The sequence below is a fragment of the Pseudorasbora parva genome, chromosome 20, assembly GCF_024679245.1.
Source record: "Pseudorasbora parva isolate DD20220531a chromosome 20, ASM2467924v1, whole genome shotgun sequence".
Taxonomy (NCBI): domain Eukaryota; kingdom Metazoa; phylum Chordata; class Actinopteri; order Cypriniformes; family Gobionidae; genus Pseudorasbora; species Pseudorasbora parva.
The window spans coordinates 42,673,024-42,698,442 of record NC_090191.1 but is presented as its reverse complement, the minus strand read 5'-3'; the positions used below and the strand labels follow the sequence as shown (position 1 = coordinate 42,698,442).

Here is a 25,419-nt window from a genome sequence, read left to right as displayed (position 1 = left end):
TAAGCAAAAACTCTCTTCATTTTGAGTTATTTTCCCCAAAAAAAGACAATAACTTTTGCTTGTCTAGTAATTACTTCTTATTTTAAGAATTTTTAGATGTTTGGACTAGAAACAAGACAAAAATACTAAGTAGGAAATGCATTTTTTTGCAGTGTAAACAGTTGAGTTTTAGCATTTTTAAATCCATTCAGCCGATCTCTGTATCTGGTTTTAGCACTTTTAGCATAGCTTAGCATACATCATTGAATCGGATTAGACCATTAGCATCGCGCTCAAAAAAATGACCCAAAACGTTCAATATTTTTCCTATTTTAAACGTGACTCTTCTATAGTTACACCGTGTACTAAGACCAACGAAAAATGAAAAGTTGCGATTTTTTTAGATCGATATGACTAGAAACTATTTTCTCATTCCTACGTCATCATCACAGATTTCCTGCCGTAAAAGTGCATTCTCTGCAACTACACAAACTTAGTGCTGGTTGTATTGGAAGTTACCTGTCTGAGGACTACTTTCAGACACTGTAATATCACTGCGCCGCTGGACCCATGGTACGGCCACAAAGTTCTGTGATTATTACGCAGGAATGAGAGAATAGTTCCTATCTATAGCGGTCTAAAAATCGCAACTTTCATTTTCCGTTGGTCTTAGTTCACGATCAAACTACAGAATAGCCAAGTTGTAAACAAGAAAAATATTATCCATGAAAAAATAAAGTCTTTGGTAATTTCTGAGTGCGATGCTAATGGCCTAATCTGATTCAATGATGTATGCTAAGCTATGCTAAAAGTGCTATCGCCAGATACAGAGATCGGCTGAATGGATTCAAAAACGGTAAAACTCAACAGTTTAACTCTAAGGGACTTGGACATTTTTTTTAAGTGGAGTGTTACTTTAAATCTAAACTACTGAGTACTTGATCTCCATAGATGTGCATATCTGCGTTTCTTACCATCCTCTGACCACTTTAATAGATATGACACTGGACAGTTGCATTTGTGTAGCATCAGGCTGATCCCTGAAGAACTCAAAGGACTGACCGTTGAACTGGTGGTGCTCAAATATCACAATCTGACGGACACAAGATGCAGTTAATCACTTTATGGACTCTATATGGGGGGCACTTATTATTGCAGGACCGGTAGAACAAGTTACAGTTGATGTACAATAAATGAAACTTGGCTCTTGTTATGCAAACAGAACAAGGAATGCAGCTTATGATATCTGAAAATCTCTGTTCGGTCATGAGTTTGAAATGTTGGCAAACCTTCGCAGGGCGCCGATGGATTCCACGAGCAGTTGGAATCTGAAAGATAAAAAGCCATTTGTGGTTAGGAGAATAAACCAGGTAATTGTTTTCCCACACAGCAAAATAATGTCCGCTCTGGTATTCATTGAATTAATTTGCCAGATCTGGGCCCGACACTAGTCAAAAATATGATGTCCCAAAAATGTTACCCTGTTAAAACTACGACCACTGACGGGGTTACTGATCCGACTTGTGTTTCTCGTTAAACGGACGATCAAAACTACGAAAAATTCCATGGACAATAAGAGCTTTTAGCTATCACTAGCTAAGATTGACGATAATCCTAGGACAACATGCTAAAACATGCAAACAATGTGTTAATCATGCTAGCAAAAATGCTAAAATATGCTAATTCATGCAAACAAAGTGATAAGCATGCTAGCAATATGCTAAAAAAAGTTAACAATGTGCCAATTCAAGATAGCAACTTGTTAAATCATGTTAGAAAACATGCTAAATAATGATAACAACTTGCTAAAGAAAGGCTTGCAATGTGTTAAATAATGCTAGCAGTGTGCTAAATCATGTTTATTCATGCTAGCAACATGTTAAATTATGTTATCGACATGTTAAATAATGGTAACAATGCAGATGTGGCCCGGATCTGGGCCCAACACTAGTCAAAAAATATGATTTAATTATGTCCCAAAGATTTTACCCTGTTAAAACTTCACTACAACCATTTAAACGCGACGGGTAATTGATCTGACCTGCGATTCTCGTAAAACGGATGATCAAAACTACGAAAAATCCCATGGACTTTCATTGAGGAGGTCAAAACTTTTGCACAGTAAGACTTTTAGAGTATTTGAGCCATCACTAGCAAAGTTTGACGACTATCCTAGGAAAACATGCTAAAACATGCTAAAACATGTTAACAATGTGCCATTTCAAGCTAGCAACATGCTCAATAATAATAACAACTTGCTAAAAAAGGCTAGCAATGTGTTAAATAATGTCATACGGTAGCAATGTGTTAAATCATGGTAACAACATGCAAATTAATGCTAGCAACATGTTAAATTTTTTTAACAATGTGTTAAATAATTGCAGGGACTGTTAATTCATGGTAGCAACGTGATAAAACATGCTAGCAAGGTATTAAATCATGTGAACAACATTTTAAATAATGTTATCAACATGTTAAATAATGTTAACAACGCAAATCTGGGCCGACACTAGTCAAAAATAATGATTTCCCAACGATATTACCCTGTTATAAAAATGTCAAATCTTTCATGTTGTCATGTACAAATACGGACATGCATGAATAACAAGCTGGCATGCAGTTCTTCAGAGCAATTGCAGCTATCACGTCTGGGATTTAGAAAAAAAGACATTGGTGATGGACATACATTTGGGAGTTCTCTCTGAGGATTAGCTGGAAGGATTTGGGATGCTGGAACTTGTGGAATCGTAACTTCTTGGGTTTTCCTGTCCGCTACGTCAACAGCCGTGTTCAGATCCACAAGCCCAGGTATTGAAGCACTTTCTCTAGCCACCTAACCAACCAAACACACACAAACGCTGAAATATGTGACATATTTTGCACAGTGATAGACTAGGGTGACCATATTTTGATTCCCGAAAACCAGGACACTCGGCCCGGCCAATGATATTTGAAGTTTACTCAAAGATATCTTATTAATTTCAATACATTTAAAGTATGCGCCCTCTGTATGGATAGAAATTTGTTATATTACAAAATACTATCTATAACCAAAATGTAGCAAGGCCAGCATCTGTGCTTAAACAACTAAAACTTTATTATTTTTTGTTTAAATGAGCGATGGTTTGTTTAGATAAGACCCTTATTCATCGTCTGGTGTCGTTTAAAGCCCTTTAAAAATGCACTGAAACTGTCATTTGGCCCTTGAACTGTTTGGGGCCCATTGAAGTCCATTATACGGAGAAACATCCTGGAATGTTTTTATCAAAAACCTTCATTTCTTTTCCACTGAAGAAAGAAAGACATGGATATCTTGGATGACACGGGGATGAGTAAATTATCAGTAAAAGTTTATTTAAAAGTGAACTAATCATTTAAGTATAAGATTTATTAAAGGATTAGTTCACTTCAAAATGAAAATTTCCAGATTTTTTCCTGAATTTCCTCGCCCACCATCTCATCCAAGATGTTTCTTGTCTTTCTTTCTTCAGTCGAAAAGAAATTACGTTTTTTTTTAAGGAAAACATTCCAGGATTTTTCTCCATATAATGGATTTCAATGGGAAACAACGGTTGAAGGTCCAAATCAATGCAGTTTCAGAGGAAGAGCTTCAGAGGCTCAGATGATCCCAGAGGAATAGAGTCTGATCCAGACAAACCATCACACATTTGCAAGAAAAAATAAATGTTTATATACATTTTAACCACAAACGTTTGACTTTGGTGTCGTTCTTCTTCACGGCTTATGACGTCATCACCTCGGAAAGGTGGAAGTACCGACCCAGTGCCTCCAACTTTAAAATCATCCGACATCGACATTTATTTGTGTCAAGGGCGTTTGATTTAGTCTTTGCACTTTCGTTTTAACACTGGGTCGGCACTTCCACCTGTCACGTGACCTTTCCGACGTGTTGATCTCATTCGCTGAGAAGAAGAACGACACCGAACACCGAAATCCAGCATTCGAGGTTAAAAGGTATATAAACGTTTATTTTTTTGCTTTCTAAAATGTGCGATGGTTTGTCTGGATCAGACTCTATTCCTCTGGGATCATCAGAGTCTCTGAAGCTCTTCCTCTGAAACTGCATTGATCTGGACCTTCAACCATTGATTTCCACTGAAGTCCATTATGAGGAGAAAAATCCTGGAATGTTTTCCTCAAGAAACTTAATTTGTTATCGACTGAAGAAAGAAACACATGAACATCTTGGATGAGATGGGGACGAGTAAAATAACAGGAGATTTTCATTTTGAAGTGAACTAACCCTTTAAAGCTTATATGCGGAGGACGAAGTCCAGTGGGAACTGGAAAGTTGTGCTCAGGGAAAGTTCAGGGAGTAATTTCAATGGAAACGTGGCTTATGAGAAACACTAGCTGGGTATATGAACATATAAATGTGTGTCTGTTGTCAGTGTGGTGAATGAGGGATGACTGACCGGTGGGTCGATCTTATTTGATGATTGGCTGGTTTCGGGCTTCTTTTGAAGAAAATTCTCCATTAAACTGGGCAACTTGATGTCTTCAAAGGAAGGAAGTGCTGGAGGAGCTGTTATTATAGGGGGAATGGGGTCTACTGTAGTTGTTTTCAGGTCAGGCATCAGGATTGGTCCATCAGGTTGCAGAACAACATCAGAACCGTTCTGGATACTGCTGGGAAGTGGTGGTGTTTTAGTGTCTGTTAACTTCGTGATTGGACGGTCTGCTGAAGGTCCATCATCCTTAGTAGGTTTTAGAACAACCTGGGAAGTAGTCTGGGTACCACTAGGATGTAAAAGTGCATTAGTGTCTGTTAACGTAGTAACTGTGGGGTCTCTTGAAGTTGTTTTGGGGTCTGGTGTCATAGTAGGGCCAACAATTTGGGAATTAGATTGGGTACAACTAGGTGTAGGAGGTGAAATAGAGACCAGGGGGTCGGATGAAGTTGTTTTTAAGTCAGGTGTCATGGTAGGTCCATCATCCTTGGTGTGTTTTAGAACAACCTGGGAATCCGATTGGGTATCACCGGGAGGTGCTTTAGTGTCTTTTACCATAGTGTCTGTTTGGTCTCTTGAAGTTGCTTTGAATTCAGGTGTCATGGTTGGGCCAACAACTTGGGAACCAGACTGGGTATAACTAGGTGCTTGTGTAGGTCCATCTTCCTTAGGAGGTTTAAGAACAACTTGGGAACCAGACTGGGAATCACTGGAAGGTGCTTTAGTGTCTTTTTCCATAGTAACTGTAGGGTCTGTTGAAGTTGTTTTGGGGTCAGGTTTCATGGTTGGGCCAATGTTCTTGGAGTGTTTTAGAGCAACTTGGGGACCAGATTGGGTACAACTAGGTGTAGCAGGTGAATTTGTGACCTGGGGGTTGGATGAAGTTGTTTTCAAATCAGGTGCTTGCATAGGTCCATCATCCTTAGGAGGTTTTAGAACAACTTGGGAACCAGACTGGCTATCACTGGAAGGTGCTTTAGTGTCTTTTACCATAGTGGTTGTTTGGTCTCTTGAAGTTGCTTTGAGGTCAGGTGTCACGGTTGGGCCAACAACTTGGGAACCAGACTGGGTACAACTAGGTGTAGGAGGTGAAATAGAGACCAGGGGGTCGGATGAAGTTGTTTTCAAATCAGGTGCTTGCGTAGGTCCATCATCCGTAGGAGGTTTTAGAACAACTTGGGAACCAGACTGGGTATCACTGGAAGGTGCTTTAGTGTCTTTTTCCATAGTAACTGTAGGGTCTGTTGAAGTTGTTTTGGGGTCAGGTTTCATGGTTGAGCCAATGTTCTTGGAGTGTTTTAGAGCAACTTGGGAACCAGATTGGGTACAACTAGGTGTAGCAGGTGAATGTGTGACCTGGGGGTCGGTTGAAGTTATTTTCAAATCAGGTGCTTGCGTAGGTCCATCATCCTTAGCAGGTTTTAGAACAACTTGGGAACCACACTGGCTATCACTGGAAGGTGCTTTAGTGTCTTTTACTATAGTGGCTTCGGATGAAGTTGTTTTGGGGTCAGGTGTCATGGTAGGCCCAACATCCTTGCTAGGTTTCAGAATAACCTGAGAACCATGAGGGGTAAAGCGGCCATCATTCTTTGCTAGGACTTCCTCTACCATGACCTGTTCGGGTGATACTACAGATGGTGCCAGATGTGATTGTGGAGGTGGTGTAGACCCAGGAGCATCAGTGGGTGATAAAAGCCCATCTGAAGGACACCCCGTGGGGTTTAAAAACTCCATACGTCTCCCTTTGCTGGGGCTGCGTAGGATGCTAACAATGGAGCACCTCTCCAAACGAGACCTCGTTTTAAGTGGTTCTGTTGTACTTTCATCGGATACTTTCTCCTCTTTTTCTCCCTCTTCTTGTTTAGACTCCTTCCTTGATCTCTGGAAGATCAGGGACCGAGTGAGGATGCTCTCGCGCTCAGGTTTTGTCCACTTTGGTTTGGTGTCTTCTGTAACTTGACTCTTGGATATTGAACTGGGAGCCAAATCCAAAATGAATTCCCGTCTTCTCCTCAAGCCAGGCTTGAACTCATCTGGATCAAAGGGTTTCTCAAGCCGGTCTTCTCTGATGGCCGGAAGGACAGAAGGGACTTGCAGGCGATGTTGGTTGTGTTTGCGTCGGGGAAGATTGAACGGCATTGCTAGCCTTTTCACATTTGCAATAAAGTCCTCTGGGTCGAATTCTCCCGATGTATCCCGGTTTGTCTTACCCACAGACTTGCTGAGCTTTGGTTTTGGTTCTGAAAACAACGGTTTCTTCCCTATTGGACGTTCCACATCGAGCCAGCTAGATGGAGAGTCCCTGTTTTGGGAGGAGCTTCCAGGTGCAGAAGGGATTTGTGGAAGGAAGAAGGGTTTGGGAGTAAATTTCTTTTTTCTTGTGGCTGGATCTGTGGATGTGGCATGAGGAGGCAAGGTCTTTTCCTTGATTGATGCTGGTGGTAATACAGTCTTTTCGATGGATGAAGGAAGTGGAGTTATGTTCTCTCCATTGGTAGAGGTTAGTGGGAAGGAGGATGATGCAGGTAGTGGTGATGTCCTCTCACTTTTGGTAGTCTTATCAATGGAAACTGTTGAATCGGTTGTGGCTGGCGGTGGAGCGTTTTCTTTAGTTGACGGTTTTGTAGGGATGGTCTTTTTATTAGTTGAGGCTGGTGGAGGCGTGGCCTTTTCGTTAGGTGATGCTGGTGGGGGCGTGGCCTTTTCATTAGGTGATGCTGGTGGAGGCGTGGCCTTTTCATTAGCTGCTGTTGGAGGCGTGGTCTTTTCATTAGCTGATGCTGTTGGAGGCGTGGTCTTTTCATTAGCTGTTGGAGGCGTGGCCTTTTTATTAGCTGATGCTGTTGGAGGCGTGGCCTTTTCACTAGCTGATGCTGTTGGAGGCGTGGCCTTTTTATTAGCTGATGCTGTTGGAGGCGTGGCCTTTTCATTAGCTGATGCTGTTGGAGGCGTGGCCTTTTCATTAGCTGATTCTGTTGGAGGCGTGGCCTTTTCATTAGCTGATGCTGTTGGAGGCGTGGCCTTTTCATTAGCTGATGCTGTTGGAGGCGTAGCCTTTTCATTCGCTGATTCTGTTGGAGGCGTGGCCTTTTCATTAGCTGATGCTGTTGGAGGCGTGGCCTTTTCATTAGCTGATGCTGTTGGAGGCATGGCCTTTTCATTAGCTGATTCGGTTGGAGGCGTGGCCATTTCATTAGCTGATGCCGTTGGAGGCGTGGCCTTTTCATTAGCTGATGCTGTTGGAGGCGTGGCCTTTTCATTAGCTGATTCTGTTGGAGGCGTGGCCTTTTCATTAGCTGATGCTGTTGGAGGCATGGCCTTTTCATTAGCTGATGCTGTTGGAGGCGTGGCCTTTTCATTAGCTGATGCTGTTGGAGGCGTGGCCTTTTCATTAGCTGATGCTGTTGGAGGCGTGGCCTTTTCATTAGCTGATTCTGTTGGAGGGGTGGCCTTTTCATTAGTTGATGCTGTTGGAGGCGTAGCCTTTTCTTTAGCTGATGCTGTTGGAGGGGTGGCATTTTCATTAGTTGATGCTGTTGGAGGCGTGGCCTTTTCTTTAGCTGATGCTGTTGAAGGCATGGCCTTTTCATTAGCTGATGCTGTTTGAGGCGTGGCCTTTTCATTAGTTGATTCTGTTGGAGGCGTGGCCTTTTCATTAGCTGATGCTGTTGGAGGTGTGGCCTTTTCTTTACTTGATGCTGTTGGAGGTGTGGCCTTTTCTTTACTTGATTCTGTTAAAGGCGTGGCCTTTTCTTTACTTGATGCTGTTGGAGGTGTGGCCTTTTCATTAGCTGATGCTGTTGGAGGCGTGGCCTTTTCTTTACTTGATTTTGTTGGAGGCGTGGCCTTTTCTTTACTTGATTCTGTTGGAGGCGTGGAATTTTCTTTACTTGATTCTTTTGGAGGCGTGGCCTTTTCTTTACTTGATGCTGTTGGAGGTGTGGCCTTTTCTTTACTTGATTCTGTTGGAGGCGTGGCCTTTGTTGATGCTGTTGGAGGCGTGGCCTTTTCATTAGCTGATGCTGTTGGAGGCGTGGCCTTTTCAATAGCTGATGCTGTTGGAGGCGTGGCCATTTCTTTACTTGATTCTGTTGGAGGCATGGCCTTTTCTTTACTTGATTCTGTTGGAGGCGTGGCCTTTTCTTTACTTGATTCTGTTGGAGGCGTGGCCTTTTCTTTACTTGATTCTGTTGGAGGCGTGGCCTTTTCTTTACTTGATTCTGTTGGAGGCGTAGCCTTTGGTGATGCTGTTGGAGGTGTGGCCTTTTCATTAGCTGATGCTGTCAGAGGCGTGGCCTTTTCATTGGTTGACGCTGGCACAGCAGAGGCTGTCTCATTTGTTGAGGCTGGTTTAGGGGCAATCTTTTCACTAGCTTGGCCAGACTGAGTAGAAGATGCTTCATTGGCTGTGGGTGGCAATGAACTAGGCTTCTTTTTCTTTGAGCGCAGAGATACATTATCTTTACTGGCTGGTATTTGAGTGTTTTCATGGCTAGTGCTAAGAATTTTTTCTCCAGACTGTTCAATACAGACAGACAACTGATCTTCTGTCTCTCCAGAGTTCAAGTCTCCGTTTACTAAGGATGTCTTTTCTGTGTCTTGAGTCTTTTGTTCTTGCTGTTGTAAATCCCTTTTACTGGATGCTGTCTTCTGTTCTTCTCTGCTCTCTGATTGGCTCTGTGGCTCTCCTCTTTTAGGGCCGCCTCCCTCCGTAGGTGGAATCTGAGGTGAACTTAAAGCATCCATTTCATAATTTTGTTTCTTTACCAATGCAGGGTTTGGTGTCGCCAGTGCCCTACTTGTAGAAGCATCGTTTTCTTTACTCTGATCCTTTGATTCACCTTTTTTAGGTGTCTTTGCTGTAATTTCTCCTTCTGTAGTGTTGACTTCATTACTGTGTTTGTGTGTCTCAGCTGCTTCTGTTATATTGTAGTGTTTCTTACTCTGATCGTCTTTTTCTTTACTCTTATAATTTGGCTTTGATGGTCTTTCATCAAAGCCAAAGCCAGCATTTGGGTCATTTTCAGGGGTATTTTTCGCTTCATGCACACATATATTGGTGTCTTTCTCAGGTAAGACCAGCATACCTGTCTCGTTTTCTCTGTTCCGCATGGCATCTTTCCTAAAGGATGCAGCGCTGCTATTGGCTGGCACAAGGGAGTCTTTAGAGTTGGCCAGTTTCAGGTCCTCCGGGAATGGTGGTTTCTCATCTTTTGTCACAGATGGATCCAGTTTCTCTGACTCTCCAAACAATGTGTTTACAATCGTGTCTCTGTTCTCTCCCGGTTCTCCTTCTTGAACAGGCTGCTTTTTGTCGTCATTTAGTCGCTCTATATTCACTTCATCTGAGCTCTTCTCAGTTTGAGAGTTTAATGGCTCGGAAGCAAAGTCCTCCCTGTTCTCTCTCTCTTTGCTTTTAATTTCTTTAAGAGCTTTTGTGTCCATATGTGGAGCTTTTTGTAACCTCTTTGAATCAGTGTTTGATGACATATCTCCTGCTTTAGGCGTTTTGCTTGCGAATTCTTCACCGGATGTGCTTGTCAAACTCTGGTCTGTGGTGTTTTCTGCATCTGGAAGAGGTTTTAGGGGTATTTTTGGTGCTATGTTGCTCTTGACCTCCTCTTTGTCTTGTTTGTTTTTGCTGGTTGGGCTCAGCGGTTGAATAGTGTCTTTGCTTCGTCGTCTTTTAGATCGTGAGCTTGTCCGATTTGGCGATTTCACCGGCGGGGTTTCGTCAGAAGGAGATGAAACTTCCAGGACAGAACAAAATAAATCTTTATTCCCAATGTTTGAGTCGCTTGTGCCCTCTGACAGTGCAGGTTTGCTTTGTGTTGCATTGTGGGATTTGGAGTCTGTTTGATCTATGGGTTTGGGTTTAACCTGTGGTTCAGTACGTCCAGCGGTTTTTAACTGTCTTTCGCTCAATGGATGCCCAGACGGCAATATTATCTTCTCTCCTCCTGCATTGAAATCCATCGCCCTTTCTTTAACCGATCGGTTTTGCAGTGCAGAACCGGGCCTCATTCCGCCATGTTCTGCGAGACGAACAGCCACATTTCGAGCTGGAGAAATATCCAGATGCCGCATGTTTGTAGAGCTACCGGGTTTGTTCGTGCCTTTTTCAAACAGATTGATCTTGTCTGCAATTCGGCCCTTTTGATGACTGGTCTTCACGTTCGTCCCATCCACTCTGTCCTCTGGACATCTGTAAAATAACACAGTAAATGTCATCTATATGATGTTTACTTTATTCATATTAGCATCCACTGCCTTCACTACACTGTGCTAACGCTCAAAATAATTAATTGGTTTGAGTAGAGCCATCTCAAATTAACAAATGTGACCACAAAACCAGTTAAAAGGGTTAATTTTTTGGACATTGAGATTCAAGCATCATCTGAATGCTGAGTAAATAAGCTTTCAATTGATATGTGGTTTGCTAATATATACACTCTAAAAATGCTGGGTTAAAAACAACCCAAGTTGGGTTGAAAATGGACAAACCCAGTTCATTCAATGGGTTCAAACAACCCAATTTCTGAGTTTGTCCATTTTCAACCCAACTTGGGTTGTTCTTAACACAGCATTTTTTAGAGAGTAGGACAATATTTGGCCGAGATACAACTATTCTGAAAATCTGGAATCTGGGGGTGCAAAAAAAACCTAAATATTGAGAAAAGTGTCTTTAAAGTTGGCCAAATTAAGTCTATAGCAAAGCTTCCTTCACTACACTGTGCTAATGCTCAAAAAATTAATTGGTTTGAGTAGAGCCATCTCAAATTAACAAATGTGACCACAAAACCAGTTAAAAGGGTTCATTTTTGGACATTGAGATTTAACCATAATCTGAATGCTGAGTAAATAAGCTTTCCCTTGATGTATTGTTTGCTAATGTAGGCTATAGGACAATATCTGGCCGAGATACAACTATTTTGAAAATCTGGAATCTGAGGGTGCAAAAAAAACGAAATATTGATAAAATCATCTTTAAAGTTGTCAAAATTAAGTCCTAATGGTTTTTGGTTTTCAATACAATATCCCAATGTATTGACGTGACTTATGACATATATTAACTTTTATGAGTATTGAGAAATTCCCAAGTTCCTAAGAACTGACACATTTTAAGTAATTGGAATTCTTTCATTGTTTTGAGTTTTATGAACTTTTTTCTTTTAATTTGGAGTAACTTAAATTTATCCAAAACTGGGCTGATTTATATTTCCCAGCATGCTTTGACATGTCACTCAAAAGGGACAACAAATGCTAAAATTAAGTGTTATATTTTTTGTTGTGCAAGATTAATGTTAAGTGGGAGATTTATAAGTGCTTTGTTATGCTAGTTTGGAAGAGTTTCTGTTTGCCTCATTCAGCAGGTGCTATGCTAATGCTATCAAAGCATTGTGTAACCAGTTTATTGAAGTTTTCACTGCTAAAAATGTGAGATTACATGATATACTTAAGTTGGCTTATTCAAATATTTCAAGTTTAGAGCTATTAAAAATAGTTAAATGTATAAAGATTTGGGTTTACAGTATAGTTGTGTCTTTATTTTCTCATTCACTCTATTTGGCTATCCTTCCTGTTTCTCCTCTTTTGTTCTTTATATCTTTGAAGCAAACCACAAAACCCATTACGAGACTGCATGACTTCCCCATTGTCAACACATTTGAATTTTCGCTTTTTTAGAAAGTGACTAATGCATGCATGTGCTGCAAGACATGATTTCGAAGGTTGCACAGAAAATTATTAGATAATTCAAAGCACATTTCACTTGTCATTCTCGTGACTGCAACTGTAGAAATGTGATTTGTGTAAAGTCAAGTTTACAAACTCAAAGTTGGAGCAGCCAGAGAAAAACGAATGTTAAAAAGTAAAGCGTCAGAGCCCAACTAAAGCAAACACTTTTAGTTTCAGTCAACTCAAATCTAATGAGTTGAGTTTAATTGTAAAGCATTAATTGAGAATTTAAGCATTACATAACCGACTGATATTTTGACATAATTGTGTTTGTGACCGTTCAAGTGCAGCTAGTTTTTATAATGTTATTTTTCTGTTTTAGTTAGTATATCAGGTTAAGCTAAATCTTCAAATAAGTTTCAGTTTATTTCAGTTAACATTTATATAATTAAGGTTTCAATGGTTTTAGTTAACTATTTTACTTTATTGAATAATGTGTCAAATACTATAGTTTTTCCTCCAACCTATGAATTAAATGGGAATGAAATCAAATACAGTTAATTGTGTAACCAAAAACGTATATATAATACGTAACTTGAATTACAATTCAAACAAGTTGAAATGCACCGGGACTCTTATTTTGAAATGCCTTACTATTTCACTTCAGATGAGGGAGATCAAATATGCATCTTCACAACCGTGTAAATCCTCCTATTATATGAACATCGTAAGGTAAACATTGTCATTATTCCTCAACATTAGTTCATAAACATTCTCTGTCATAAATGTGTGTTATTTATCGATTAGAGAAGCTCAACACCGCCGTGTTTTCCCGCGGTTTAATCCGCACGTTTCAATTCAAATGTGCGCATGTTTTACACAGGACATAAGCTCTGACTGGATTTCTTCCCTAATCGTCCTTCTCTAACACTTTCCTCTCGTTTTTATTCGTTGACGAAAATGACAATAGATTTTCCTCATAGTTTTTGTCATCCAACACTAGTTTTTATTTAGTTATCGTCTCGTTTTCGTCTGTGAAAAAAGGGCGTTGACAAATTATTCGTCAACAAACGTCCTCAATAAGAACTTTTGTAGACGTATGACAGAAATAAAGTCAAATCTTTGGTTAAAAGAGTATTTTAACTTTCAATTGACTGTAGAAATGTGATAAAGTCACCGATTGCAAGTTGAAGTATTATTTTTTTTACTTTGATCCGACGACTCATTTTTGATTGTGAATAACAGTAAATCAGAAATAAATGATGCATAAATGTCATAAATATAAGTCTGTTCCTCACCCAAAACTATCTATACACATGTTCAGGTGTTATGATATTTGTTTAGTCTCCCTTTTTGGAGATTAGCATTAAAAATCACTGATCACATTCCCGGAATGAACTTCAAAATATCTCCTATTGTTTTCAGCAAAATAAGTACAGCATAGAGGTTTGGAATAATGTGACATGTACGTAATTTATTTTAAATGCTATTCTTTGAAGAGTTGTTAATGCACACAGGGTAAAACTATCATACACACGGACAACTGTTATGATATTTGTTTAGTCTCCATTTTTGGAGATTAGCATTCAAAATCACTGATCACATTCCCAAAATAAACTTCAAAATCTCCTATTTTTTCAAGCAAAATAAGTACATCATAGAGGTTTGGAATGACATGAATACATAATTTATGTTGAAATTTATTTTAAATGCTATTCTTTGAAGCACACAGTGAAAAAGCTGCACATCTAGAAAAACTGGCATTATATGCAACCACTTTATTGTTATGAAAATGCCTCTAAATGTAGAGAGCTCTTCAAACAAGGTCAGGAACATTAACCAACAGGTTACGCATGATGAGGAATGACAAGAACCTGCTAATAATGACGCATATTTCACAACATGATGCAGGCTTTAAGAAAAGATTTCCCACGTTCAAAACTTTAAAGTGTTTTGGCCTTTCAAAAGCATATTGTGCACTGCAAAAATGCTTTTCTTACTTAGTATTTTTGTCTTGTTTGTAGTCAAAATATTAAAAAAAAAATCTTACTTTGAGAAACATTTACTAAGCAAAAGTAATTTGTTTTGGGGAAAAAATAACTCAAAATGAAGAGAGTTTTTGCTTAAAATAAGATAAATAATCTGCCAATGGGGTGAGAAAAATAATCTTGTTTTCTGTTTGAATTAAGATTATTTTTCTCACCCCATTGGCAGATTATTTATCTTATTTTAAGCAAAAACTCTCTTCATTTTGGGTTATTTTTCCCCAAAACAAGACAATTACTTTTGCAAGTCTAGTAAATACTTATTTTTTTAAAGAATTTTAAAAAGTTTGGACTAGAAACAAAAATACTAGGTAAGAAAAGCATATTTTGGAGTGTGTTTGTTATTCCAGTAAGCACGTTAGCTACAAACAGGTTCAACAGGTAAATTTACCTTGCTCTTTCATCGGATCTCGGCAATTTGGGTTCCGATGTGCTTTTAAGCCTCAAATTATGGTCTTCATCCGGAGCCTCTGAGGTGACAACCACCTTTTTAGCGAAGAACTTCTCACTGTGAGAGACTTTCATACTCCTGCGTTTGGACTCAGCGCTCTCTGTCATTCTCACCACAGGTTCCTCATCCATGTTTGAATCAGCGACGGATGTCAGGTCGGCTGAATTTGGTGCGTTTTGTGAATCAGCTGCCTTCTCGCCTTCCAGCCATTCTGCTCGGACCACGTTCTCACGGCTACCTGAATTCGGCGCTTCTGCTCCGGAGCATTCCAGAAAGACTTCCGCCTCCTCAAAAGCTGAGTCGGCACATGCCGTCTGTGGGCTGGTTGCCAAACTGGTTGTGTCTGGCTGAGTATTGGTTGGTGATTTGGTTTGAGCCCCGCCCACATCTCCATTAGAGCTCCGCCTCTTCCTTCCAGATCTCCTCCGTCCCATTTCCTCTGTCTTATCTTGGTCGGAGAAGTCAGATGTCGATCTCCTTCTGTAACTACTGCTTCTGTTTGCAAATGTTTTGGGATTGTGTGTGCACACCTGGGTTTCCCCCGACCCTTTTTCGCCTCCTCTCAGATTTTTGGCATTCCGGCTTGGGGATGGGCTTTTCTGAGTGGTTTCACCTACTGCAGGACTATCTCTCTCATGTGCACCAGCATTTGGGTGGCTGGTTTCACTTTGGTCCTTGTCAGACGCCTCCTCTCGCTGTGTCTCAGAATTGGGCTCATCTCCGCTCGGAACCGGACTGGCCCAACCCCACGAAAGCCAGCTCCCGATCCGACTCAACACCCCTGGGCTGCGCTCCGGTGGACTCTCAGCCTACAAACACACAAGCACATCATGAGGGCTTGGGACTGATCTGTAATCTGTTTTCTGGCTCTACTAGAGCAGCACTCAAAAAAATGATACGTTGGATTTACTTAACTTTTTTATGTCAACTGGTTCCACGTAACTGGGTTATGTTGAATTTAATTAACAGTGTTTATTTGAGTAAACTTAAGTTTTTTACATAAGGTTATTTCAATGTAATTTAGTTGAATCAGGTTAACATTCTTAATTTTGTCCAAAACTATTAAGTTCAATTATTCTAAAATGAATATCAAACTAAAACGATAACAACTAATCCAGTGTAATTACAAATATTATCTAACAAGAAAACCTTTAACAAAATCTTATTGGCCAGCCAGATGATTTTGTTACATCCACGGCATGCCCAAAGGTGTTGTTTTTTTATTATTAAAACATCTTTAATTGTAATTAGCAGATCCTGACCCTGAGCACATGATCTACACTTCACCACAATGATAACCTCCAAAAACACCAACATAACACACACTTTTAAATACCAACATTAAACATTAAAAAGTCTCTCCATTTTCTCATCTTGTTAAAAAATGCATAAAATAGCACTTTATTTAAACAAATACTCTCCGAATTCAGCCCCTTTGCAAAGCATGATGGGAAGTGAAGTCCTGTTGGATTGGGTTACTTGATTAAATCATGTTATTTGAAAATAAATACATCAAGTTATGTAAAAGAGTAACGGTTTTAAGTCAATATAACATGAATCAGTTACATTTGAACCAAAAACCTCATATAATGGTGTTAAATCAAGATGAGTTACTTAAATAAAGTGAACAGCATCATGCAATCATTTTTTTGAGTGAGGTTTTACTGCTTGAAAGTTGATTATTCCTCATATTCCCAATTGTTGCGGCTCCTCTCTTCCCAGTCTGTCAGTAACTGTTTAGTTCCTGTCTCTATGAAGCCCTGCCTTCTGAAAAGCACACTGTGCTCTGATTTGTCGGCTGGAGCAAGGCCGTAACTGGCTGCCTTCGCGTGCTATTGGAATTATCGTAAACACTGGGAAGTTCGGGAATAATGTTGATACCCAAGTTCCCGAGATGGCCGTGGCATAACCGTTTAAAAGGGCGGATGGGAGACGAATTTCTGCTGTGGCAGGTGTTTTATTAGTTTTTTTGTGCAACAGTTTCATTATCTTGTCTTGTCGTTAAAGTAGTACATATTTACATAAATGAATAATCATTTGAAGCATATTGTGTATTTTAAACACATTGAAAATCGCATATAGTTGACCATCATTCCAGAGCAAGCTGACTATCTAGATAGTGTGGTAAAAGTAGCTATACAATCGGATCATATAGGGCTGAAAACTATTGCCATTTTAGTCTTTAAGCAGCCTTTATTGTCTACATTATGCCTTTATTGTGAATGTGATTATAATCGAAATGCTTTCGTGTTGTGCTGCTTTGTTTGCCAGTGATTCTATGATTTTCTGGGACCGGGAAATGACTGAAAGTGTTAAAATAACATTTTCCCAAGACGCACAAAAGTATGAACCTGGCGTCCTCCATTCTTTCCGACAACAAAGCACCTGAACACAACAAGCTCGTAATCACGACTTCTGAAGTGGGAAGTAGGAAACTTCCGATAGCACGCGAGGGCAGCATAAGTCTTAGACATTGGGGGGCATTGGTCTAATACAGCGTGTCTTCAAACTGTGTTCATAACTGCCAGATTCAAACTGTGTTCATAACTGCCAGATTCAAACTGTGTTCATAACTGCCAGATTTAAACGGTGTTCATAACTGCCAGATTCAAACTGTGTTCATAACTGCCAGATTCAAACAGTGTTCATAACTGTCAGATTCAAACTGTGTTCATAACTGCCAGATTTAAACGGTGTTCATAACTGCCGGATTCAAACAGTGTTCATAACTGCCAGATTCAAACAGTGTTCATAACTGCCAGATTCAAACTGTGTTCATAACTGCCAGATTCAAACTGTGTTCATAACTGCCAGATTTAAACGGTGTTCATAACTGCCAGATTAAAACAGTGTTCATAACTGCCAGATTAAAACAGTGTTCATAACTGCCAGATTCAAACAGTGTTCATAACTGCCAGATTCAAACTGTGTTCATAACTGCCAGATTCAAACTGTGTTCATAACTGCCAGATTTAAACGGTGTTCATAACTGCCGGATTCAAACGGTGTTCATAACTGCCGGATTCAAACAGTGTTCATAACTGCCAGATTCAAACAGTGTTCATAACTGCCAGATTTAAACGGTGTTCATAATTGCCGGATTCAAACAGTGTTCATAACTGTCAGATTCAAACTGTGTTCATAATTGCCAGATTCAAACTGTGCTCATAACTGCCAGATTCAAACTGTGTTCATAATTGCCAGATTCAAACTGTGTTCATAACTGCCAGATTTAAACGGTGTTCATAACTGCCAGATTAAAACAGTGTTCATAACTGCCAGATTAAAACAGTGTTCATAACTGCCAGATTCAAACAGTGTTCATAACTGCCAGATTCAAACTGTGTTCATAACTGCCAGATTTAAACGGTGTTCATAACTGCCGGATTCAAACAGTGTTCATAACTGCCAGATTCAAACTGTGTTCATAATTGCCAGATTCAAACTGTGCTCATAACTGCCAGATTCAAACTGTGTTCATAACTGCCGGATTCAAACAGTGTTCATAACTGCCGGATTCAAACTGTGTTCATAACTGCCAGATTCAAACAGTGTTCATAACTGCCGGATTCAAACTGTGTTCATAACTGCCAGATTCAAACTGTGTTCATAACTGCCAGATTCAAACTGTGTTCATAACTGCCAGATTCAAACTGTGTTCATAACTGCCAGATTCAAACTGTGTTCATAACTGCCAGATTCAAACAGTGTTCATAACTGCCAGATTCAAACAGTGTTCATAACTGCCAGATTCAAACTGTGTTCATAACTGCCGGATTCAAACAGTGTTCATAACTGCCGGATTCAAACAGTGTTCATAACTGCCAGATTCAAACTGTGTTCATAACTGCCAGATTCAAACTGTGTTCATAACTGCCAGATTTAAACGGTGTTCATAATTGCCGGATTCAAACAGTGTTCATAACTGTCAGATTCAAACTGTGTTCATAATTGCCAGATTCAAACTGTGCTCATAACTGCCAGATTCAAACTGTGTTCATAATTGCCAGATTCAAACTGTGTTTATAACTGCCAGATTTGTTGTTAAAATTAGTTTTTTTTAATTTAAAGTGAATCAAATGTAACCCCTTAACTGTCACCCCCTTTTTTAGAATAGTCACGAAATGCACTATCCATAAAGGGCTGTAATTTAATAATGTTTGGGAATATAGACTTGAGTCTGGTCTTGATTTAAAGACTGGCAGAAACTGTGTGTGTTATGGACCCTTTAATAAGCATCTCTTAACATGTTTAAAAAAAGAACACATGCATTGACAAGTCTGACAGAATCTGTTAAAACAGCTTAAATGTGTCAGATATCTGATAAATAGCATGTAGGGTTTGTTTCTGTTACCATAACAGTAAAAATAAAAAAATAAACATCTCTCTCATCAAATATTAACTTTACACTTTTAGAAAGAGACCCATATATGGTTATGCAGTAGAAACGGCTAGTAATTTTGGATTTAGCATGGATACCAATGTAATGTTTCTACTGCGAATAGGGGGAAAAAAGCTTCTTTTTAAAAAAAATTAAAACTTTTTGTTTAATAAAGTTCATCAAAGTCTGCCAAAGATTTTTTCCCTCTAGAAATACAGTCAGTCTGAGAGAACATCTAAACACTTTCCCTATTCAGCTGACAGAAGGTTCCCTCAACGTTATGAGCAAACGTTCTTCCTGTAACGTTAATAGAGCGTTCGTTCAACGTTATCTGGCCTTTACTAATGTTCCCAGAACGTTCTGTCAAGGTTCCCTCAACGTTATGAGCAAACGTTCTTCCAGTAACGTTAATAGAGCGTTCGTTCAACGTTATCTGGCCTTTAATAATGTTCTCAGAACGTTCTGTCAAGGTTCCCTCAACGTTATGAGCAAACGTTCTTCCAGTAACGTTAATAGAGCGTTCGTTCAACGTTATCTGGCCTTTAATAATGTTCTCAGAACGTTCTGTCAAGGTTCCCTCAACGTTATGAGCAAACGTTCTTCCAGTAACGTTAATAGAGCGTTCGTTCAACGTTATCTGGCCTTTAATAATGTTCCCAGAACGTTCTGTCAAGGTTCCCTCAACGTTATGAACAAACGTTCTTCCTGTAACGTTAATAGAGCGTTCGTTCAACGTTATCTGGCCTTTAATAATGTTCTCAGAACGTTCTGTCAAGGTTCCCTCAACGTTATGAGCAAACGTTCTTCCAGTAACGTTAATAGAGCATTCGTTCAACGTTATCTGGCCTTTAATAATGTTCCCAAATCCCTTAATGGAACGTTGTTTTTTTCTGAAACGTTTAGTTCATCAAAAGCTTTTTAAAAATGTAACTAATTAACGTTCAGAGAACATAATAAAGTAACATCCCATAATGTTTGAAGAATGATATGGAATGTTCCCTGAGTCAGAAATAACGTTTTTATAGCCTAACTTAATGGGAACCTCATTAAAACTTTCTAACACATGATTTGGTAAAATTCAAAACGGTGAAAAATATGACAAGTGTTTATATTGATTATCATCATAACTCTAGAAGATAAACTTACTGTCCGGACCGGCGGCGCGCGAAACACCCAGAGAAGCGCGTCTTTCGTCCCGCCAGCGAGCGTCGTGAAATGATCCAGCCCTGCGGCTCAACGAATCCAGATCGATGAAAGCGATTACAAATCCCGATCAATAAAAGACACGCGCGAGCGGATTGTTAATTATTAGTGAGGACGCGCAGGGCACACAGTGAGGCGCGCGGCCGTGACGCGCGGGGACGCGGAGGGAGGCAGAGCTGGATTGGGTTTCAGAGGATCAGATGAACTCAATCCGACACAATGAACAAGAGAACATTCAGAAAACTCTTCAGAAACCTCACATATCGGTCTATTCTTATTATAAGCTCATTTAAAATATGTTTTCATTATGCATGCCTATAAACTCTGTAGTGCGCACTTTAAAAAAATGCTGGATTTAAAAAAAAACAAGTTGGGTTGAAAATGTCTCTAACCCAGCAATTGGGTTGTTTTAACCCAGCGATTGGGTTGATTTAAGCAACATTTAATCCAACCGCAGGGTTAAAACAACCCAATTGCTGGGTTAGAGACCCAGGGTTATTTTCAACCCAACTTGGGTTGTTTTTAACCAAGCATTTTTTAGAGTGCAGCCAATTATCTCTCGTTAATGCATAAAACAAGCCAGAACTATTTCACAATGCACTTTGATGGTCCTCAGACCCAGCGAACGATTGAAATGTCAGCTTTTAGTTGTAAAAAAGATCCTTATTTACATAAACTCTAAAAAACGCTGGGTTAAAAACAACTCAAGTTGGGTTGAAAATGGACAAACCCAGACATGTGGTTGTTTAAATGGGTCCATTCACTGTGGGTTCAAACAACCCAATATCTGGATTTGTCCATTTTTAACCCAATTTAGGTTGTTTTTAACCCAGCGTTTTTAGAGTGCATACTTTTAATACGTAATTACATTAAACATTTAGCACTGTATCAAGTGAGTACAAGTACGTGCTACATTTTTAACGCATTAGAGAATTAAAGGTAAAAAAAACAACAACACCGAATGCAATAAAAAGTGACACTTTGGAATGGAGTGAAGTTCAAGTTTTCCAAAGACAAACACTGATAAAGTTTGAGTAGGCAGTAAAAATACTCCTCTACGGTCCGCCTCTGATTATAATAATAATAATAATAATGATATTTAGAAGCAAATCCATCCATTCCCAAAGCCCTGTAGATAAATGCAGACAGACTCACAGAGTTGATCGTGTGTGAGATGAATCATATCGGATGCTGTCGCGTAAAGAAAGAGAAAGCTCAAAAGTTTGCGCTAATTATTTACCTGCTCACATGAGCGTCACACCCACACCTGTCCCGCTCACGCACAGACGTGTTCAGGCGGATACACACACACACACACAAACGATTTTGACCATGCATGAGTGTGTTTGTTTTTGTGAAATGTCAGGACACAAATGTGTATTGGGTATGAGGTATTACAGGAGAGGGTGAAATATGAGGACATTATGTCCCCACTTTTCAAAAGGCTTATAAATCACACAGGAGGAGTTTTTATGAGAAAGTAAAAATGCAGAATGTGTGTGTGATGGGTAGGTTTCGGGGCAGTGTGTGTGTGATAGATTTAGGCAATGTAAAGGGATAGAAAACACATTTTGTACTGCATAAAAACCATTACGCCTATAATGAATGTCCTCACATTTCACAAAAACAAACGTGTGTGTGTGTGTGTGTGTGTGTGTGTGTGTGTGTGTGTGTGTGTGTGTGTGTGTGTGTGTGTGTGAGTAAACAATGCTTACCATGATCCAGCGGTCCGGACGGTGTAATGTCTGAGACTCTGCCCGTCACCTGCGTGTGTCCATCGGTCAGAGCAACAGGTGTATCGCGCTGTGGCCAAACGACACGACACGACAGGAATGGCGCCTGTTGTGCAACGGCTGCGGTCTGACACACACTCGCTGAATTATTAATGCATGCGAGGCCTCCTCCACACCCACGGGTAGACTTTGGCGCCTAATAGGCCTACTTTAATGAGCTGAGATGGTTGAGGGAAACTAATGAAAAGAATCGTCGTTTTGGGGAACATGCTTTGACTTGACGCTTCTACAGGTCTGGGTGATCGTTACTCTCGAATGGTTGCTCTTATTTTTACTGTTGGCTGTAAGACTTTTCTTTTAACCACTGTAGCAAATGATTGCACTGCAAAAATGCTCTTCTTACTCAGTCATTTTGTCTTGTTTCTAGTCTTTCATATCTAACAATTCTTAAATCAAGATGCATTTACTAGATAAGTAAAACGACATGTTTTCTTAAAAATAAAATGAAAATACTTCTTGTTTTAAGAATTTTTAGATATTTGGACTAGAAACAAGACAAAAATACTAAGTAAGAAGAGCATTTCCCCCCCAGCTCCATCAGAGCTGCAGAAAGCCTCCTCTAAACGCGTGCACGCGCGCGCACAGTCACGTTCCAGAGCGGAAAACTCGTGCGAGCGCATGAAGAGTTCTCCGCAGTTTCCATAGTTTGACTGAGCTGTATTTATAGTGTGTATAGAGCTCGGCTCGTGTTTTGTACAGCCTGCCGTGACTCACTTTAACCGCACATGTTCAGTTCCTGCTCGCCGAAATGCAATCCAGATGGCAGGAGGGCAGAATTATATATGTGCAACTCACAAACCATCACCATCATCATAATCAGCAGAAAACGGAACGCCATTTAAGGTGAAGTTTATTTCCCTGCAGCATTAATGCTCAAGCTGTCAGATGTAGAGGAGTCGTTGTGTGTTTCTATAGTAGGCCTACATTACAGAGCGGTGTTACGGTTCGCTGTTTGTTGGCTCATGATCTTTTATGTTCTCCAGAGTTTCTGTGCTTCTCATCTCTAACTGTAAACTGTAGAGCCAGTAGCGCCACCTGCTGGAGAATCAACCGCATTACATCACATCACACGCGTGCATTTCAACATAACATTGTGTTGTGATTTGTGTGGATGTTCTATGTCAAGAAATATGTTATTTTAGTACACTCCAAAAATGGGGTTTTAACTCAGTGATTGGGTTGCTTTAACCCAGTGATTGGGTTTTTTTAACCCAGTGATTGGGTTGTTTTAACTCAGTGATTGGGTTGCTTTAACCCGTTGATTGAGTTTTTTTAACCCAGTGATCGGTTGTTTTAAGCCATTGATTGGGTTGCTTTAACCCATTGTTTGGATTGCTTTAACCCATTGATTGAGTTTTTTTTAACCCAGTGATTGAGTTGTTTTAAGCCATTGATTGGGTTGCTTTAACCCAGTGATTGGGTTGTTTTAAGCCATTGATTGGGTTGCTTTAACCCATTGTTTGGATTGCTTTAACCCATTGATTGAGTTTTTTTAACCCAGTGATTGAGTTGTTTTAAGCCATTGATTGGGTTGCTTTAACCCAGTGATTGAGTTGTTTTAAGCCATTGATTGGGTTGCTTTAACCCAGTGATTGGGTTGCTTTAACCCATTGATTGAGTTTTTTTTAACCCAGTGATTGAGTTGTTTTAAGCCATTGATTGGGTTGCTTTAACCCAGTGATTGGGTTGTTTTAAGCCATTGATTGGGTTGCTTTAACCCAGTTATTGGGTTGTTTTAACCCAGTGATTGGGTTGTTTTAACCCAGTGATTGGGTTGTTTTAACCCATTGATTGAGTTTTTTTAACCCAGTGATTGGGTTGTTTTAACCCATTGATTGAGTTTTTTTAACCCAGTGATTGAGTTGTTTTAAGCCATTGATTGGGTTGTTTTAACTCAGTGATTGGGTTGTTTTAAGCCATTGATTGGGTTGCTTTAACCCAGTTATTGGGTTGTTTTAACCCATTGATTGAGTTTTTTTTAACCCAGTTATTGGGTTGTTTTAACCCATTGATTGAGTTTTTTTAACCCAGTGATTGGGTTGTTTTAACCCATTGATTGAGTTTTTTTAACCCAGTGATTGAGTTGTTTTAAGCCATTGATTGGGTTGCTTTAACCCAGTGATTGGGTTGCTTTAACCCAGTGATTGGGTTGCTTTAACCCATTGATTGAGTTTTTTAACCCAGTGATTGGGTTGTTTTAACCCATTGATTGAGTTTTTTTAACCCAGTGATTGAGTTGTTTTAAGCCATTGATTGGGTTGTTTTAACCCAGTGTTAGGGGTTAACAGCTTATGAGCCAGGACCAGTAGTGAAGAAATGAAGACAGAGTCAGGATTGCAATTAATTAAAAGAAAAATTTACTTAAGAATAGTTTGCAGTTTCAAAAGCAGAAGCCAGCTTCAAGTCTCACAAGGAGTTCGTAGGCCGCGCTCCCTCTCTCACCGTCTCGTTGCCTCGCCCTATCATACATACAATTGTCCCAACAGTTATACCGTTTTCAAGGTCTATCCACGTCATTACTGCAATGTGGATGGTTCTGATTGGCTCAGAGACAATGCACAGGCATGGTAAATTTCCACTCATGTCAGTTAATCTGATGCACGTTTCCATAGACGTGTCACTTGTTGATGCTTTCATCCCAGAATCAGGCCCGTAGTGACCTTCCAGATCTGGAGCAGGCGCCAGCTTGCCCAGAACAACAAGTACACCCATCTCTTAGGGTGCCCATTGAACACCATCCACGGTTGGAGTTGATTAAGCTCCAGTTCTAACCAGTTCTTACCAAAACATACTGATAACATGTGCTTTCTTTCAGTGAGAGGGACACACAATAGTACAGGCAATATTCATCTTGAGTCTTTAGTGTTCAGTAAAAGGAAATATAAAAGGAATAAAATATAATAAATTAAATGAAAGACAAATCCATATTTCATCTCTGGAAGCCGGGCTAAGTGAGCAAACGCTGTTACTGCACTCCTGACATGTTAGGGGTGTGTGATACCTCAAAAATCCACACACACGACCTTGTTGCCAGTGTTTAGTGACACATCACACATCTCTAGGCCAGACCCTCAGTCACTCCTCAGAGACCAAATACACACTTTAGAAAACAAGAAACTAAAACAAAATCATAACTGGATAGAATCATTAGAATAATATAGGATAAATATTGATTAAAGTTTTGATTATGAAGTTAATTAGGATATAAATATATACAGGTATATTGAAGCGGCAGTGGATTTCAGAATCCCCCCTTCACCAGTGATTGGGTTGCTTTAACCAATTGATTGAGTTTTTTTTAACCCAGTGATTGAGTTGTTTTAACTCAGTGATTGGGTTGCTTTAACCCAGTTATTGGGTTGTTTTAACCCATTGATTGAATTTTTTTAACCCAGTGATTGGGTTGCTTTAACAC

The 25,419-nt window shown here is 39.8% G+C and overlaps 1 protein-coding gene across 1 annotated transcript in view; it reads right to left on the bottom strand.

Annotated features, from left to right (window-relative positions):
* Positions 1-20,241, bottom strand: part of crybg1b (crystallin beta-gamma domain containing 1b) — a 42,365-nt gene extending 22,124 nt beyond the window's left edge. The window contains exons 1-6 of the mRNA XM_067427511.1: positions 20,155-20,241; positions 14,568-15,436; positions 4,416-10,659; positions 2,666-2,812; positions 1,269-1,307; positions 954-1,072 (exon numbers count right to left, since the gene is read on the bottom strand). Coding sequence (XP_067283612.1) covers positions 954-1,072; positions 1,269-1,307; positions 2,666-2,812; positions 4,416-10,659; positions 14,568-15,061 — 7,043 coding nt within the window. The 5' untranslated portion in view covers positions 15,062-15,436; positions 20,155-20,241. The remainder of the gene's footprint in view (positions 1-953; positions 1,073-1,268; positions 1,308-2,665; positions 2,813-4,415; positions 10,660-14,567; positions 15,437-20,154) is intronic.
* Positions 20,242-25,419: the final 5,178 nt, after the last annotated feature.